The sequence below is a fragment of the Sitophilus oryzae genome, unplaced genomic scaffold (assembly GCF_002938485.1).
Source record: "Sitophilus oryzae breed Bouriz unplaced genomic scaffold, Soryzae_2.0 scaffold_499_pilon_pilon, whole genome shotgun sequence".
NCBI lineage: Eukaryota > Metazoa > Arthropoda > Insecta > Coleoptera > Curculionidae > Sitophilus > Sitophilus oryzae.
In genome coordinates, this window is record NW_022147083.1 from 1,288,127 (window position 1) to 1,308,935 (window position 20,809).

General features: G+C 30.7%; 1 protein-coding gene across 3 annotated transcripts in view; it reads left to right on the plus strand.

The window, feature by feature from the left end:
• The first annotated feature begins 5,565 nt into the window (after positions 1-5,565).
• Positions 5,566-20,809, plus strand: part of LOC115886809 (beta-1,4-glucuronyltransferase 1) — a 92,504-nt gene continuing 77,260 nt past the window's right edge. For 2 of the 3 annotated variants that reach the window (XM_030906099.1, XM_030906100.1), the window contains exons 1-2: positions 5,566-5,834; positions 19,579-19,738. In XM_030906099.1, the coding sequence (XP_030761959.1) occupies positions 5,796-5,834; positions 19,579-19,738 (199 nt within the window). In that variant the 5' untranslated portion in view covers positions 5,566-5,795. Of the gene's footprint in view, positions 5,835-15,788; positions 16,017-19,578; positions 19,739-20,809 lie in introns of those variants that run through there. The other variant, XM_030906101.1, reaches the window with a different exon arrangement.

A 20,809-nucleotide genomic window follows, 5' to 3' on the forward strand; every position in this document is an offset into this window, starting at 1 on the left:
TTTTCATCCAAATATTGACCTTAATTCAGAAATTATTTGGAAAAAATCGAAATAAAACTGTAATGCCGGCCAAACCAAACCAAACATAAATTTATACGAACTCCGAAAGGACATAAATTTATATGAACTTTTTTTACCTTTACCAGGTGCGTCGCAAAAATGGCTCACCCCCTATAACTTTTTTATTTTTTCAGATATAACAACGAGATTTGGTATGTTAGTATGTGACATAAATTAGGCTTGATTGAGGTATTCAATTGTTTTCGGTCCCTTCTTGTTTCATCGGAAATGACTACAACTTTTTTACTTTATTCGATAGAAAATTACATTCTGAATAGAGTGACATATCATATTGTCACAATTGCCCCATTTTGTGGGTTATGACTAGAGGCATAGCAAATAATAAATACTTCAATTTAATTTAATAATCAATTTAATTAACTTACGAATAATGCATAATTAATTATAAAAATAAATACGTACTTACATATATTTATGGACGAACATTATCATCACTGGCTCGGGGATAGTGTCAGGGCTTCGAATGCCAATCCGGAATCTCGACCGCGACTCTCTCGAACATCAACTATCGACTGTCGACTATCCCCCCAACAGGTGACATTTTTGTATTTATTGGTTCGTTACGTAGAATCATCGAATCACCATTATTGGTCTATCGGTGCGATGACCGCCTTAGTTGGTGATTTGATGATTTTATAAATTCGTAATATTGAAAGGAAATATTTTTCGCAATTGCCAATTATTATGCTTATAATTTTGATTTTAAAAAGTTTGCTTTTGTTGCGTAAACTCGATATGTCAATGAACTTTAAATATTTTATATTTCCTTTCAATCGAATTATTAATTTACAAAATAATAACTTTTGATATTCCCGCTAAATGAAAATCGTATTTTAAAATTCAATCTAGAGTGCCATGGCTATGTTAAAAACGCTAATTTTTAATCAAGGTGCATTGAAGAAATGGATTTGGCCGTCTAATGTTTTTAGTCTCTTGTCCTGGTCAGTTAGAAAATGCTGAAATCGTATTTTTAATAATATCTCAATTTTTTGAAATGGAACGAGGGTGGCTCATTGGCATATTTGGAAAAAGCATTTTTTACGAATAATTTGATACCACACACTTGGTATTTCGAGTCTAATTTTCGTTACGAACCAAAAATTATTTTATGATATGCAAAAATGTCAAAAGTTGACATATGATATATCATTTTATTCAGAATGTTATTTTCTATCGAATAAAGTAAAAAAATACCGAGAGTGCTATTTAAAAATCAAAAGTTGTAGTAATTTCCGGTGAAACAGGAAGTGAGCAAAAACAATTGAATACGTCAATCAATCCTAATTTATGTCATATACTAAAATATCAATTCTCGTTTTTTAACTAAAACTTATATACAGGAAAACTCTCTATATTTTTTTTGTTTCAGTAGGGAAATCAGTTGTTTTTAGCAACATTTTCATGATAACAATTTATGTATAATAAATTTTGTTAAATTTGATAACAAAATCTACAAATATCTATCTACATATTAACAATGTAAAATCATATTTGCTAACTATTTCTAATTAACTTTTTATCAATTCTCATATAATAATTAAAAGAATAATAAAATATGTAACTGACAAGTTAAAAAAATAAAAAGATAATCCTCTGTTAATAACTGTTAAATTTTAAACAAATATGGCACACTGAAATTCAATTTCAAATATATCTTATAGAAAATCATTCTAATAAAGTAAATAAAATTAAACACTAACTTTGATTATTTTATTGATATTATATTCAAAAATGTGGATTCAAAATTGTTAATTGATATATTCCACTACTTTTGTGGTAATGATTTATCAATGTATCAACGGTTATTGGCCACTTGTGATTATTTCAGATTGTATAAATACATGTATTAATAAAAATAAAAATTACTCAAAATATTATATTAACAGTAATTGTTACTTTGCATAGTATATTTGGAAATTGGAAATACCTGTGTAGCTACTCAACAAAATGTTGAGATAATTTAGATAGTTGTAATTATAAACTGTGATAAATGTAACACTTTTCATAAGAACTTTACAATTTGTCTATTAAACAGTTCATAGTCATAGTCATATACTATAGCAAACAGATCAATTTATGTATCCTTTATACCTCGAACAAATTAAAAAAAATGTGTACTATTCAAAAACATTATCAAAATATAAATAATAAAGATTGATTAGTTGTGCCAAATATTAGGTTTATCAAAATGAAAATATAACATTGATGTTGGTCATAAATAAGTGTAAATAAATATTTTTTTTTTTATTTCTCAGTATATATCTTATAGTTGTAATTAACTGATGCTCATTACTCACTGTATTAATCACCAATAAATATTGCAAATGTTATATATGTATCAATATTTGTTACTTTGCAAGTTGTTGTGTATACTTAATGTTTTGTATTAAATATTTAGACAAGTATTGTTAATAATAAAAATTTTATTGGATAATTTAGTCAACTCTGTTTTATTTCCTATTAGTTTTTAAAAACATATATTCCATTTAGATTTCCATAAACTTAGAGGCCATAATAAAATTGGTCTCAAAATAATACAAAAAAAAATAAAATAAACAATTTGTGTTCAAAATAAACTCTAAACCAAGACAAGACTCCCTTGATTTTGGACTTGCAGTTAATAAGTAGTCTTGGTCTTGACCTTGGTCATGCATGGCCCAGTTTTGGTTCATTGGATTTTCTCGAAATTTTTTGAAAAATCCTGTTTGATTAAGTGGTAATATGTTGTAGTCCTGAATGTGTACTTTACAAAACCGTTTCGTTTTTGAGATTGACAATTTTTGTACCGGAGATATTCAGTGTTAAATGTTTCGGAAAATAGAAAAAAATATTTCTTTTGTAGATTTTCTCAAATAACTCGAGATCTGTTAAAGATATCAGAAAACGGTTAGCGGCGGTCAATTCTATGTTCAATGAATTTAAATAACAAACTGAACGATGTTAAATGTTTTGGCAAAACAGAAAAAATATTTCTTTTGTAGATTCAACATTCATAAGGCACAAGCCATAAAATAGGCTGTAACAGTGCAAAAATTAAAACAAAAGAACCGAACTAAACAAAACGAACGAAATATCCGAAATGTTACACGAAATATTTTTGGAAATATTTCTTAAAATATTCGCGAAGCATTTATCGAAATACTTTCAAAAATAAACTCAATGCTTTTCTTATGTTGCGGGGAATCTTGGCTTGGCAGCTTCAACTTTTATAATACGCGTCTATATTCTTCTTACTACCATAGTAGAAGGAAAAGAGTAGTTGCACTCTCTCAAATATTTTCTGCCTGATCTTCGAATTCGGCAGATTGTGGCAGATTGCAGAGCGTTTCAGAAGAAGCTTATTCCATATCTGGAAATTTTATTCACCGATCCTATACAGAAACAATTCTGTAGAAGTATCTGCTTTTTATAGAAATGTTTTTGATGTAAAAATATAAGCAACGTATTAAGCAACGTATTAAAGTAATAATTCACGTATTCAACCGGAATAATTTAATGGTCTAATTTCTGTATAATAACCAACATTTTAAGATGTATAAAGAATTAAAAATTTCCAAATTTTTATGCACAGCGCAGTGGGCATTTTTATCAGGTAGTTTAGTATAATGTTGCTCTATGTAGTGATGTGTCGGTATTTGAGTAATGCGATTTTGGAGCGGTATTTTTTTGTAACGCCGTGTCGCGCTCCACAACGGATGGGGCACCTGTTACTGAAGAGCGATGAGCATAATGACGACAAAATTATAAATTATTTATAATTTGCAAATAAATTATTTATAATCGCTCTTGAAGTTAGCTTGAACCGTAGTAACCGCATAGCGATGTGTTTAGCTCCAGCCGTCGCGATTTCGTCGGTCGCCTACAATAGTTACTGGAACTTTACGTAGCGTCGGCTGCGTCGGGCGATCTCGATGGCGACGGCGACGTGTTCATTCCAGCCGTCGCGTCGCGTCGCGCTCCTAGAGTTGTAATTCCCTGTCGCGTAACTGCTGTAACTGGGCATCGACGCTCGATCTCGGCGGCGCGGCGGTCTACTTCGCTCCAGCCGTCGTATGTACTAAGCATGGTATAAAATAGCGTTGTTTGAAAGATGAAACGTAAAAGCAAATAAAATAAAATGAAAATTTTATTTGCTTTTATACATTTATATAAGTTTTATTGTTTATATCAATTTTTAAGGTCTGATGATGGCTGGAATTGCCGAAACCGGTCACCAATAAAGATTTTTTTTTGACAGTGGTTTGTGGGACTAGGTAGGTAGTATAAAATAAAAGTAGGTACCAATGCCAGAAATACTACATAAGCGAGGATCGCGACCCTTAGGAAGTTGGAACCTCGATTACAAAATCGCGGTATTTTTCTGGAACGGTCGCTATTGCAACGCGACTCATGTGGAACCGGTATTCCCATCACTAGCTTTATATATTAGTTATATTTTATGTCATGTTTTTATAAGAATTTGCATTTTTAATTGAAAATGTAAGGTTTTTTTCAAATTTAGTTAAGTTGGTTTATGTTGTTGGGTATAAATTTTAAGTTACCTATGTTTTTTTCATTTCTTTTCTTCATTTGTGATTATGTTTGAGTTTAGGTTAATTTTCTCTACTATTCAGAGTGTCATTTTTTATCGAATAAAGTCAAAAAATACCGAGGGTGTCATTTAAAAATCAAAAGTTATAGTCATTTCCGGTGAAACATGAACTGACCGAAAACAATTGAATACGTCAATCAATCCTAATTTAATATAATAATAGCTCCCGTATATAGCGTTTAACGCCTTGGGAGTAGCAAGGTACAGCTTGCCATACTAGAGCCATTCGGCATACAAGGAAGGTAATGTGGCTGGCACTACGCTTCAACCGCCTATTATTACCTCAGGATTGTGAATCCCAAGTACTCATTTAAGGCTGAGTCGACCTAGGTACCCAAACTATTTTTATTTTAATAAAAATAGTCGGCTGATGCAATGCCGGGTGTGGGATTTGAACCCACTACCTTGAGATTGGTAGACGAGAGCTTGTACCTCTACGCAACTGGGCACCTTCAATCCTAATTTATGTTCTATACTAAATTACCAAATCTCGTTTGTTATTTGAAAAAATAAAAAGTTATAGAGTTGAGCCACTTTTGAGAAACACCCGGTATATGTTCAAAAATTCCATGACTTTAAATTTCTATATTTTATCCATTTAATTATATAAAAATTTATAAGGATTTTTCAGTATTATTTTCTCAATGATATTAATAATATGAAAAAATATTCCTTCAAAAAATAATTTATTATTGTTATAATAAATTATTTTTAATACACCAGACGTCTAACGTGTTACTATCACCATCAAGTATAATAAAAACTTTTAATCACATTAAATACATAGATAATAACAAATCAAATATTTAAACAACTCAAAATACATAATATTATTTTTGAATGGGATCAGCAAATATACTTCAAATATAGTAATTGAGTAGTGTTAAAAAAAGATAATGCCATTAATATATTATTTTCACCAAATAGAAAATAATATACGGCGGACAATTTCATAATAAACAGTGTTGTGTGACAATTTTATGTGTACTTCACGATGGGCAAATATCATTAAAGTTAAGCGAGTTGGTTTTAATTAGTTTAATAGCAGTGTAAGCATCAGGAAGAGTAAATATTGTGGCTAAAACAACGAAGGACAGTATAATAATCGGTGGATACTTTAAACATGGAATCGGAAGAGTTTCTTAAAAGTAACATTAAAAAGGTAAGTTTCCAGTCATTTATATAATTTATTTAAAGTCCTATTAAGTTTAAAAATAAAATAGAAACGTTTCCATTTATTATAATGCCGTGATGTTTAGATAAGGATTTTAGATTTTTCGAGATTTTTTATATTACTGGGAAAATTTATAAAATTCTACTAAAGATTTTTGTCATTGATTTGTTTAGTCCTTGTCCACAAACATTTGAGATAACATATTACACACTTCTTTTTCTGATAAAATTTTAATTTTTGAAAAAAAATTATACAGAGTGGCGCTTCTCACGAAGCGGAGGCTCCAGGGAGAAAGACAGTTTGTATTGAAATGAAATTTTGTGAGCATAATATGTAGGTTAATTCAGATCACTTTTTAAAAATATAGAGAGCTCTACAGGGTGTCCCCAAAAAAGTTACATATCAAAGTTTTGTTTTTTGTAATGGAGCATCCTATACAGGGTTGTTCACCACATACGACACGGAGTATTGTAGCTAAACGATTAGATTTTTACAAATTGTAAGTTTTGGGTTCGTTGAAGGACTATTAGAGCTACAATTTAAAAATATTTTTACAAGAGACAGAGTGTCCCAAATAAATAAAAAATATCAAAGTTGTATTTTTTTAAATGGAACACCCTGTATATTATTACATTTTTAGTTTCTATGATCAAAATATAGGTAAATTTGATAAAGGTTTATTACACTTAAACCTTACCGTTTTTGAAATATTTTCAACTTTGTGAAATTGCAGTCAAAATGTTAAGGCTTCATTTCTCCAAGGCTATCGAAGTTTTTAATACTAAATATTTACTGAAGTTTATTTATTGATCAGTTATTGTGTTGCAATAATAAAAATTATACTACCTTGTACAGAGTGTCTAAAATATTATTTTAAATAATTACTAGCTTTAAACAGCAATAACCTGTTTAATTTAAATAGAACGCCTTGTATATTTTAGGAGAATCAGATGCATAATTTAATTGTCTATCAAATTGTATTATACCACTTTTTACCTATCCCTTCAAGTTTTCGTAGAAAATGCATTTTCTTATAATTTAGACCTCATTTATCAATATACCCATGGAATATTGACATTTTAGATTGTTTTTAAAGCAACAAATGTACAAAATGTACAGGCTAGTAATATTATCGTTTTTAACACAATGATAATATTACTAGCCCATTTGTATGCAAAAAGAAAACTATTTAAATCTTCATAAAAGAGTACACCATTAATTAAACATACCACCATTATTTCCGCCCAAAGACTAATTAATTACATACCTAACTATGTTCGTGAATAAATTATTCTAAATAAATGTGGATTTGAATCAGAAATCAATATAATAATAAGTTATAAAAATGAATGTCTCTGTTGTTACAAATAACCATTTGTCAAAAAATGAAATATCATTTTTAAGGTGTTACTTTTTACTACACTGTCTAATACACAAAGAAAATTAATTTTTTTAGTTTTCGGAGCAATTATTATTAATCAACGCAAACAGTCAATTAATGTAGTTTGAATACTGGAATCATATTAATTGGTCCTCTTTAACAAATATTTAAACAGTTTTTTTATTTTTTAATGAAATTGCAGTAAAATTTTTACTGAAGAAAAACTATATCGACAATATTAGTATCTGTACTCTTTAAAAATTTGGTACATTTTTAAAAATAATCTAAAATGTCAGTATTCCATGGGTATATTGATACCCATCTATACCCATTTCTACGGAAACTTGAAGCTATAGGTAAAAAATGGTATAACACAATTTGATAGACAATTAAATTGTGCATCTGATTCTCATAAAATATACAGGGTGTTCCATTTAAATTAAACAAGTTATTGCCGTTTAAAGCTAGTCATTATTTAAAATAAAATTTTAGACACTCTGTTTAAGGTAGTATAATTTTTATTATTGCAACACAATAACTGATCAATAAATAAACTTCAGTAAATATTTAGTATTAAAAACTTTGATACCCTTGGAGAAATAAAGCCTTAAAATTTTACTGCAATTTCACAAAATTGAAAATATTTCAAAAACGGTAAGGTTTAAGTGTGATAAACCTTAATAAAATTTACCTTTATTTCAATCGTAGAAATCGTTTACCTTTATTTCAATCATAGAATCTAAATCGCTACAATACTCCGTGTCGTATGCGGTGAACAACCCTGTATATTAATTTTCGGATTTTGAGAGAAAAATAAAGGTGAGTTTTATTAGAGAACTATATGACTAAAATGTAACGTTTTTTACACATTTCACATTTTCTAAAAATAAAGAACAATTTTTAAATTACAATAAAAGTTACGTAAATTGGAATTTACCCGCTATAACCTAATATGTAGGTAAAATAACTATTGTAATTTAAATGAAATTCATTTTCATTCTCACCCTGTATAACTTTTTGGGTCAAGTTTTACCCAAAAAGTTATACAGGGTGAGACAACATTAATATTGAACATTGGTCACTTCTAAAAGCAAGTTATTCTTTTATTTTAAATAGAAGGCCCAGTATATTATTCCGATGGGGAATTTATGTCTCTTCAAAATACTATTAAGGTTGCCTACCCCTCAAACAAATCTTCTCCTAGATATTTTCATTTTTATGATTTAGTGTCAGTAGATCTTTATTATTTGATAAAATCTAGGTGCCTGTGATATATCTGACGTTACTTCAACATACCAGTCTAATTAGTCCAACTTTAACAACTAGTTATCATTTTGTGTCAGTTAAAAAAATCTGCCGAAAATGCAAACTTATCCTACTTCAGAAAAAATTCATATGATTCTATTAGTTGGTGAATGCAGTGTGTATTCACCAATAATTAAAAAGTTTAACTCCTCCTGATTTTATTAAGTCGTAGTAGTTTTTTTTTATGGGGATATGTTAATGACAGTGTTTACAAAACTTAACCGACTATTGTCGACAACATGAGAGAAATAATTGTAGCTGAAGTAGAACTCCACATATGTCTTTTAATATGAAAAGATCACCTCAGAGTTTTTCATGTCACTCAGTGTTGTTTAAATGTCTAAAATCTGAACGTGTGTGTAGATTGACTTTAATTATATTTTGTCTGATGATGCTCGTATGAGCGAAACACGTGTCACCGTTTAGCTTAAAATAAACGTTGAGACCGAGACTTTGAGTCTTTTTTCTTCTAATTTATACCAGATCTCTTTGAGAAGAATGGACGCTTTCTTAAAAAAGGAGATTATAGATTTAATTATAAAGATGGACATTACGATTCTTTTAAGTGAATCGATTTACACGACTCAATTTCTCATATTGAATCTCTTATTATTCATTCATTTGAACGAACTACATACTCATTTGATGTAACAGTACAATATAAAATATGTTTTTATTTTGTAAACAACTTTCTGACCGCCTTAAATTTTATGCTCATGATGTTTGTTTTGTGCTTTTAATCCAGTCTAAATATTAATACCTTGTAGAATGTATAATGTTTAGGAGAGGGGTTAATCACTGCGACCTTACAGATCTATTGTGTGTTTCTCTTTAACTCATCATACAGACTCGGGGCTTTGATAAAAGCCAGTATCTGAGACGGCTCCACAGATACATCCATCTCTGACATAAGCCATACCAAAGTTTAAGGTACGAAGGGTTGTCGCCTCGGCGCACTCAGTAATAAGGTATTCTGGTGTTTCCCCATTTCCCCCCCAAAATCTGCATTCGCCATTTTTTCTCAGCTTCGATTGAAGAACGAACACCTCAGTAGATTTACTGAGGTGTTCGTTGAGGAGACAGTGTCCTGTTAGAAACCCTGTGACAATCCAAAAATTGTTCTTACTTGTATCAAGGAAAATCTTTTATTTTTCCAGGTCGCAAGTTCTGAGAAACTTTTTCGGGTGTCTTGAAGGATTCCCATTTCAGATTACGGACGGAGTCTTCCAGGTTCGTCAGTTCCGCTTTAAGCTGGTTTTCGCTTGGATTAAGCGTTAATTATGCCTTGATACTCAGATAAGGATTAATATTTTTTTATATTACTGAAAATTTATAAAATTCTACTAAAGTTTTTTTGGCATTGCTTTATTTTAGTCTTTGTCGACAAACATGTGAGATTACATATGACTCAGTATAGTGCTAATTATAAACATTCTGGTTAAAAAATATTAATAGGAGACTATAGATTTATTTGCAAAATAGTGATGGACATTACCATTCTTTTTAGTGAATCGAATCACACGATTCAGTATCTCATATTTACAGAAGAATCTCATACGATTCGTTAAACAACTTCCTGATCCCCTTGAATTTTATGCTCATAATGTTTATTTTGTGCTTTTGTTCCAGTCTAAATATTGATGCCTTACCATATGTACAGTATTGTATATACAGGGTGGCCCATCGAAAACGTTCCGCAAGGCATAACGGCCAGGGTAATTTTTTTTTCAGAAAATCCAATAACACATCAGTTTTGTTTCTGAGGGGGACAACTTTTGCCCCAAAAATTATTGCAAACCCTCTAAGCGGGAGTGTTATCCCCCAATTTTTTTCAAATGGGAAGGGGAGTCAAGTGCTACCGCAATAAAAAGGGCTTTCTATTCTCTATACTTTCCCGCTTCGTTTTTGAAAATCGGTCGAGTCATTGAGAAAATATGAAGGATTGAAATGTACATACATACACCCTGTACATATGTAGAATTTCCATAGACAGGGAAGTATTATTGTATATTATGTATATACAGGGTGCTACAAATTCGAGGTACGAGCATTGGTATCTCGGTAACCGTAATAGATACGAGCATGGTTAAATTGAGGCAAAGTTGCGTATTGGGATGTTCACCAAGATGCCATCAAAAAAGTTTTCAAAATTTCAAGGATTGCTGAGTTTTTTGGAAAAAACTTATTTTTTGAAAATTAATTTTATTTTTTCCTGTCATTACATTTTAGAAAATCACAAAACTAATTGTACATTCTCACAGCCACTTTATTAGGGCTATCTGGTAGTATTTTTAGATTTTCAAATTAGCTGATAATTCGTGAGATACATAGGTCAACTTAATTTTTTTAAATACGGACCTGCACTTTTTATTTCAGGTTTTGAGAGAACTCGGTCTATTGAATACAATGATATGCCACACTTTATACTTTTTTTTCGTTTTGGGTACCTTAACAGCAACAAAACTATTTAATTATTATTTAAAATAATTTCAAGTCTGACTCTTGTTTCTTAAATTAAATAATTTAAGAAACGATTCTAGGATTATATTCATCGCAACAATATTGATCAGCGCTAATTAACATTGAATAAGGAAAATCGAGCCAATTGGAAGATTCAAATAAATAATATCCAGTTCAGAAACTAAAAGATATTATTTTTAACTTTTTTTATTGTGAATTTGAAATCTCAGTGTGCGATCTAATAATATGCATAATATTAATCGTAGTTATTATAAATAAATCAACTTCTACAAACTAGTTTCTAATGTTCTACATATTTTCAAAAGGGTTACCACCCTCCCTATCGCACAAATTTATTTTTCGTTCAATTTTATTTATAGCTCTTTGAACTTTCTTTTTATACTCTTTATTGTAAATGTTGAGATGAATTGATTTGACACTTTTACAAATGACGTCAAGTTATGTAGCCTCTTGGCGGTATGTCCAGGATCTCATTGGACTCGCTGGACATTATACTTCTCTACCATTTCCAATCCATCTTCCGGGAAAATGATTTGATTGTTTATATTATATTATATTTATATTAATTATTTTATTGCATTTGATTTTCCGTATTCAATGTTTTACCCCACGTCATTGTTAAATTTGAAAGCTTATCAATATTGCAACGATGAATAGATTAAATATTTTAAATAAAACAGAGCTGGACTTGTCAAAACAAAAAAAAAATGTTAAGTATGGCATATCATTGTACTCAAGAGACCGAGTTCTTTCAAAATCTGAAATAAAAAATGCAGGTCTGTATTTAAAAAAATTAAGTTGGTCTCTGTATCTCACAAATTATCAGCTAATTTGAAAGTATATGAATACTATCAGATAGCCCTAATAAAGTGGCTACGAGAATGTGCAATTAGTTTTTTGATTTTCTAAAAAATAACGACAGAAAAAAATAAAATTAATTTTAAAAAATCAGTTTTTTCCAAAAAACTCAGCAATCCTTGAAATGTTTAAAACTTTTTTGATGGCATGTTGGTGAACATCCCAGAGCGCAACTTTACCCCAATTTAACCATGTTCGTATCAATTACGGTTACCGAGATACCAATGCTCGTATCTCGAATTTGTAGCACCCTGTATATTATGTTCATGTACATATGATAACAACTGAATTTGAATGTGTCGTTTTGCATTTGAAATAATAAATTATTATTTGAAATAAAAATAAATAATAAAAAATTGAGACACAAAAACTTGGAATTATACAGACGCATACATTCTATATTCTATAATAATGCTGGATTAAAATATTCATATAATGTTATTCTTTATAGTTTGCATAATAATAGTATTATCATGAATGCTAAAAACGTGATATAACGATAATAGAGCTTGTGGACAGATGACAATACTTGTAATCCCAAGAGATCTTCCTACCCTGTCCAGTATTACATATTAAACAAAACCCGAAGTCTCTAAATCGATAAGGACATAGCCCACGCACGTGGCGTGTTTGCGCATGCCCAATCCAGTCCTGCAATACGTTTTCCTCTGTTAGTGCAGGAGATTTAATATTAGATAGATATTTTATTTCCAAATTCAAGTGACGAAAATATATAAAAACAGAATTATTCAGTTTAATACTCGGTTTAATGTGTATACTTGCCGACTAATAATGTTTGGTGTAAATAATGTATACAGGGTGTCCCAATATTCCGTAGACATAGAACTACTACGTATTTTTAGAATCAAAATAAGTTCATTGGACACAATTTACCTCTATACAATAGTGCTTCGTTTGTCCGTTAGTGGGCATCAAACTTTAATAAAATAAATGCATTTTTTCAGAAGTGTCTAGTTCTAGCAGTCAACTATTAAGCTTGACCAATCAGGTTGGTTAGTGTGGTTATTTGGAGTGTGTTAATTCATTCGTGTTTGTCAAAAACTCTAACGTGATTGGTCGGGCTTAACAGTTGCCTGCTAGGGCTAGACACAAGTCATTTTTTCAGATATTTTAAGAACCGTTATTCCGATTTGACTGAAATTTTAGGTGTCTATTTTCTGCTAAGTGTCTACTTTTCGCAAAACACAGCCAACCAAAATTTCTTTCAGATTCATTTAAAACATCTAAAAAAAGTGTTAATTTTTTAAAAGTTTGATGACCTCTAGCGGACAAACGACGCACTTTTTTATAGAGGTAAATTGGGTCCAATAAACTTATTTTCATTCCAAAAATAAATAGTAGTGCTATGTCCACGGAATATTGGGACACCGTGTATATCCTTGTGGCGGGTTCATTTCTTAAAAAAGTTTGGATTTTTAGCCAGTAAAAATAAATCTACAAAATAATAGAGTTCTTTTGTTTAAACACCACTGCGCTGAATCCAGTCCTGGTGATTTTGATAGTAAAACAAAGCTCCCATGTTCTAACTTGTCAGTGATTTTTTCCTAGTAAAACAAATTTGTCAATCCGACAAAAAATGCTTAACATTTCAGGAGGTGTTTCACCTCCCGTCGTCAACAGCAAAAAATACGCAAAGAAAACCTATTAAAAACATCTACTCGTAAATACATCTATTCAAAAACATTTTAGAATTTAGCAGGTAAGTCTATTCTAAACTGTTCTGTTAAAATAACATTACTTGAAGTCAAACTTCGAATTAATGACTTATTGCCTGGTCACATTTCCCATTTTACAGGGTAATTTTTAACCTATACGCATAAAGTTGGGAAATTATTGCTGATGACAAATAATGACTAATAATGAAAAAAAAAGTTAGTAAAATATTTTTATTTACGGAGATAACAAACTATTTGAAATAAAAACAAAAAACGTAAATTCCATTAAATTGAATGTGCATTTACTGATAAAGTTGATAAATTTTTGTGAAAAAAAACTCAAATTATTTCAGAATCTAAAAATATTTTACTAACATTTTTTTTTTCATTATTAGTCAGTATTTGTCATCAGCAATAATTTCCCAAGTTTATGCGTATAGGTTAAAAATCACCCTGTACAGGAAATGTCATCGATCGTCATTTCCTAGTCAACTGGACGCCATTATTTTTCAATCACAGGGTACTGTTATACTAGACTGGATTAAAAGAGCCTTTTTTATTTTTCATCAGTTCTTTAATTATAATTGCTGCACTGCTAAAATCTACCCTGTTTTCTGTGTCCCATGAATGCCAGCCAATCTTAGATTTGCAAATATCGCACTTTTCTAATAATATTTACTGATACTTATACACCATATGATCGAAAAAAGCGGCGTCTAATTGGCTTGGAATTGACGATCGATGACATTATGATAACATATTACTTTTAATATAATATCAATATATTTCTTACACATAAACACTAAAATGGATGTTGTGTATATGTTCACCAAATTTTATTAGACTAGAAATACACTCAAATGCTAACTAACGCACCGGAGAAATTTTTGGTCAAATTTAAAGTGTTGTATTTTTGTTATTTTAGCTCTATTTTTCATGATTTTTTTAGCAAGCTGTATATAATTATATCAACTTTAATTCGTAAACCCAGTTTTTATACACAATAGTATTTGGCATATTATACAGGGTGTGCAATAATTTCGTATGTAAATTTTCCTAAAATATTATTTTTGTGGTCAGAACCATGTCTCCTGAGCATTTTGTTTTTTTTTTGGATCATGTCAATACATGCCTTGGTTAATTTTGAGAGCGAAATGAACTTGCCACCATCAATTTGCAATTTTTTTTAGTTTTCATTACTTTTTGATGTTATTTTTCATTAAGGCCAGGTGGTTTTGGTGATTATCGTGAACTATATACTACTATGATCTGCCTATCATATTCCACGTTTGGGAAATGCTTGCCAGGAGAGTTAATGGTCGCGAAGCAGTACCAGCTTCATTAAATGACTTCGCTTGGTTCTTAAACAAGAATGGGAAAGCATAACGGAATATGGTGTACGCAGCCTCAATGACAGTATAAACGGATGTATACAGGTAGTTGTAGCAGCCAAGGGAGTAGGGTATTTTTTACATTTTTTTCTGTTTGTATATTTGAGTATTGCAGATAGTTTTGTTATCGTTATGAATGTTTATAAAATCCAGGACTGTATCGTTAGTCTTTAACGTTTTTTTTAAATTTAGTATAGAGTATCCAATGTAGCGTAATGTGACGTTGCGACAATGGTCACCAAAACCATCTCGTCATATTAAAAAATTACATCAAAATGTAATAATTGAAAAAATTGCTAATTGATCGTGATCGGTTCATTTCGCTCTTAAAAATTAACCAAAGCATGTATTGACTTGAATCAAAAAACAAAATGCTCAGGAGTCATGGTTCTGACCATAAAATTATATTTTAGGAAAATTTACACACAAAATTATTGCACAGGGTGTTTTAAAATTAAGGTAAAAAAGCAACCCTAGGGTAACCCTGTATAATAGTCCAAATATTACAGCTTATAAAAAACTTTGTTTACGAATTAAATTGATATAATTATATACAGTTCGCTTAAAAATTCATGAAAGTAACAAAAATATAACATTTTAAATTTGACCAAAATTTTCTCCGTTGCGTTTTTTTGCATCTGAGTGTATAATTTTATTGAGTTAAAATCTACGTATAATATAACGCATTTAATTGGTATCGGGACAAGGCGATGGAAAATTCCATAGCCCTGGAAAACTCCCCTAGACTATATTTCGCAGGAAGGCAAACAACGCGCCACGGACAGTCGGAGTAAGTCACCTACTCCAGATCACTCGCTCCTGTATAACGAACACGCGCATTCCCTACTATCCCACCAACGGAATCAGATCCTGTAAACAGTGTGGAGGTTGTGTTTGTCCTGCACGATTAAGCATAGCGGCTGTGCTTTCGATAAATTAATAAAAATCAAATAGAGCGTGCCACAACATGCTACAATTAACGGTTTCGTTTGTCGCAAAGTGCTGCCGGAAAAGATAGGTTCGGCCTGCAAATCTCTTTATCGTTCGATTCAGGTGTCAAAGGTCACTGATGTTTCAGGTAACTCCTCACGTTCTATATTTTTACCAAAATATAGTAAGCTTAAGTTGATTTACATCTCTTAAAATACACTGAATAAAAAAAACAGACACTTTAAATTTGATGCATTTTAAAGTTTAATAATAATTTTTTTCTAGACAGCCGATTTTGATTATTTTTTAAGCAATATGTAGCTAAATAATTTGAGTTTTCAGTACTTCTTTCTAAATAAATAATGAAAGTTCCCATCCGTCAATTATACGAGAAAAAATAAAATGTTGATATTTTGGTGAAATTTTAAAACACCTTATGGAATATGTTAAGAAAACAAGGAATTTAAAAATAATTTCATCATCTAGGTATATCTTTCGATGTCGATAATTTGGTTTTTTGTTCATCTCAATAGCTGTATTTTTCTTAGAGATATACGCTTTTGAAGAAATCACTTACATTTATTAGTAATTTTTACATTAAAACCATACCTTTCCTTTTGGTCCTAGTCAAGAGACATAGTAAGTTGTGGTCCTGAAGCAGGCCTTCTTGATATAAGATTTGCTTCGTTTAATCTTCTTCTAACATTCCGTTGAGTTTCATGTACGTTCCTTAGGTGTAATTCGTTACAAATTTGAAAAGCGGAAAACGGCGGTTTCTTAGCGATAAACTTAAAATAAATCGATCGTCTCGATTCGAAGTTCTCCTATGAAGGTTCCTGGACGTCTAGCAAATTTAAACTTATCTCGAGGAAGTGACTGCACTGTACTTCGTGCACACCTAAATCTGTTAGAGACATAATTTTGATCTCTAACATCTTCAATTAAAGGAACTATAGCGAATACCACTTCTCGGCTTAAAACCATCCCTACTAGAGTAACTGCCCAACAGCCAACAGACAATAATAATATGATTTATTAATGAGAGTAACATTGCGCAAATCACAAATACTATTTCATAGGTCTGTTGGCTGGGACCAAAAGCAAAGGCATGGTTTTGATGTAAAAATTATGAAAAATATGTTAGTGTCTTCTCCAAGAGCGAATATCTCCAGCAAAAATAAAGCACTTGAGATGAGCCAAAAAACAAACTATTTAGAAAGGATCTAGATGATAAAAGGATTTTTAAGTTCCTTGCTGTCTTAACATATTCCTCAGGGTGTGTCTTTTTAATTTAGAAAAAGATACTAAAAAGCTACAAATTGCTTAAAAGATCATCAAAATCGGTGAATTATAACAAAATATATCAAACTCTAAAATACATAAAGATTTTAAGGTGTCCGTTTTTCGTGCCGCTGAGTGTATGTTTTAACATTTTTTTAATTTTTGACAGAACACTATATAATAATAAAAATGATGTAATCTTCTATGACAACTATTCATGAGCAAAATTTAAATTTGTCATAATAATAAATATTTTTTCTGGATTATGTAGATAAAAGTAAAATCTCTTTAGATATGTTAAGTAAGTCAATCTCTTATAAATTATTATTTTACAACTTTACAACTAATGCTACAATATGTGCGCATATTTGAAGCGAAACTTCTTCTTACTTCCGTCTGTCTGTCAGTCCGTCTGCCCGTCTGAGAACTCCATTTGGGTCCTGTATCCCCGTGCCATGTTTGGTTCCAACGTTTGTTACGTCAAAACTAACTGTCACAGTGACACGTACACGGTAAAGTTGGCCTTGGTGCAGTCTATAGACATACCAAATTTCATTTAAATCGGGCGATTTTTTCGCCATTGGTTTTAATGCACGAACCGTCTTCAAATTATCATGAAAAGATGGGGCTCTTAGAGTCCCATCTACATTCCCAGTTTCAGCCCCCTAGCTCATATAGGGCCTGAGTTACGATGCTGCAAAGACCCATCTCAACTTCCTCATTGGCTTTTTCGATCGTTACCTGCACTTTTTCGATCGTTACCACTTTCCGTGTGCGTGACGTGTGTCGTGACGCCAGCTCGTGTGTCACGGCCTTCTATTATTACTCCCAGCGCACGTAAAGAAGTTTCACTTCAAAAACTACAAGGATCAATTAAGGAAGCAACAATGACATTTTACTCTACATTTCTACATTGTTTATCTACATTTTCTAGATTTGCATATTAAAGTCAAAACCCTACTAGAAGCTGCTAGAAATGTCTAAATGATTATTCTCTCACACTTGAGTAACCTAGGTAACATGGCTCCATAGATATGTGTTTTCATAATGATATGGTGATATTCACGGAAGATTTAGCAGAACCACACATCACAATCATATAAATATATTTTTTATTATTATTCAACAAAAAGTTTTAGAACTTATAATTCTATATATGGTTCAATGGTTTGGAAAGATTTGTTTTAATTACATATAGTAAAATATTGTTAGGTCTCGTTGCACACAATATACACAATATATTGTTGTATACAACAATACAGTACAATAAATCATATTTATTGGTTTGTCAAGAGAAAATATCATTATGAAATTCATTAAAGCGTCAACAAGTAATACTCAATTTATGTTGTTGATAGATAGGTATGGTATTTTTAATGAAAAAGCCTTCATATAAAATATGTGAAAAACAAATCATGCCTTTTACTAAAAAAACAAAATTAAATAAATTAATATCAATTTGGAATATATGAAATCCTATTTCACACAGCTTATAAGACTGTATTGGAGAGATAAAATTTAATATCTACTTGGTAATAAAATATTTTAACCAAGCGGTATGTTTATTTATTCATTGACATTCTAATAAACTTGTCTATAGACAAAGTGACATTCATGTGAAATTTACAGATTTAACAATTATTTAATAAGGTGAAACAAAAAAAGACTAAAATATGTTTATGTATAAAATACCAGTTGTTTTTTAAAAGAGTTATATTAAGACACTTATATTACACGTATTTTTTTATATTGAAAATTGAAAGGACCTAAATCCTATCGACCTACGAGTTACTTTTTGCCTCTTGTATACATGGTGTCCCAGGCTGAGAGGAGGCTGCATTAGAAGTTTTTAGAGAACTACAATATCAAGATCGGAGATTTTTTGCACATCATTGTTTGACAACGACCCCTATTGACTAAAATAATTTTCAATATGGCGGCACTTCCGAAAATACCGGAAGTCGACAACTACAACTTTAAAAATATGATACTCAAAAATGACAATTCAAAAAATATGATATTAAAAAAAGTGGAGGTCTCCAATTTTTTTACATACCTACTTACATTTTCCGTAAAATTTTAAAAATTTTGATATTACACATTCTATTCCCAACATTAACCATTTCTGAGAAAAAAAAATATTTATAATTTGTGAACGAAAAAAACTGCCTGTCAAAAAAAATTTGTGCAGCCTAAATTTCAAAATTAATGATGACCATGATCATATGTGGTTATCTATTTCAAAAATTAAATTGTTCGAATATCATATAATATCTCCTCTATGCTCAGCCTGGGACATCCTGTATAAGTATTCACTACTAGCAGTATTATTTCGGAAAAGCAAATCTCTATCTTAATGTCTAAGGGTTTGCATTGTTAATTTGAACAACGTCGCATATTCACTAATTTAATGATCTCTTGTATTTCAGGGAAAATGGCGTCTTTGGAACATAAGCATATCTATTCTGGTCTTTCTTACACTCTACAACATATTTCTAACAGTAAAGTTAATGTTCTCAACCTCCTGTACCGACGCACCTTTAAAACCAGTACTAAACATTATTCAGAAAGATCTCGATTGCCAAAATAGTAAGTTATTAATTATTTCTCTCTCTACAAAATCTACAGTGTGTTTCATTACTCCTGTTCCAATTGAATACATCAACGTTATACAAGAATATAAGTTCGATATATTCCTAAGTAGAAAACATACATAAAAATGTAAATTTACGTTAATATAGCTAGTACAACTTTCAATTTTACATTACAATTTAATTACAAATGTACAATTTTCAGTTCCGGAAGCAATATATCTTTTATCTACCTGGTCAATTCTAGACTAATTTGGGATTGTGTGCGTGCTCTAAATTCATTGGGTGAGCATAGCAATATTACGTTAGCTTGGGTAATGAGGGTCACATGGACAACGAAAAGGCCGATGAAATGGTCAAACAGGGCACATGAATACTATTTATAACAATTACCATTTCTAGAATGGTGGAAAAAATACCATATAAAATAGTTCATAAGATACAGACCAGATAAGCACGAGGAATATACCAAGAAAAAGAACGGAAACTGGCTTACTGAAACATGATTCCAAGTCATAGGCGCCATATATTGTGGGGGTCAGGGCCGGCGGAAGGGAAATATTGAGACCGGGCGAGAGGGTTAAACAAGATTTGGTAAGTTGGTATATGACGTAAATTAGGATTGATTGACGTATTCAATTGTTTTTGGTAACTTTCTGTTTCACCGGAAATGTCTAAAAGTTTTGATTTTTAAATGACACCCTCGGTATATTTCAAATTAAAATTCAAATTCAAATTCAAATTTCTTTATTAGACCCCATTAAGTTTTACAGAATAATATTAGTATTAATAAATGTATGTATAAAGGAATCGCACCGCGATTAAAAAACCGATACAATGGCACAAAGTGCCAGAGTGGTGCGACCCCAAATACAAAATAGAAATAAATTAAATTATAAAAATAAACAGAATTAAAAAAATTTAAATTATATAAAAAAAGTGAAAATATAATTTTATCAGGGATTTTTATTTCTACTTTATTCGTTAGAAAATGACACTCTGAGTACAATGACATATCATATGTCAACTTTAACTTTTAACGTTAAAAACACTAATTTATAAACGAAGA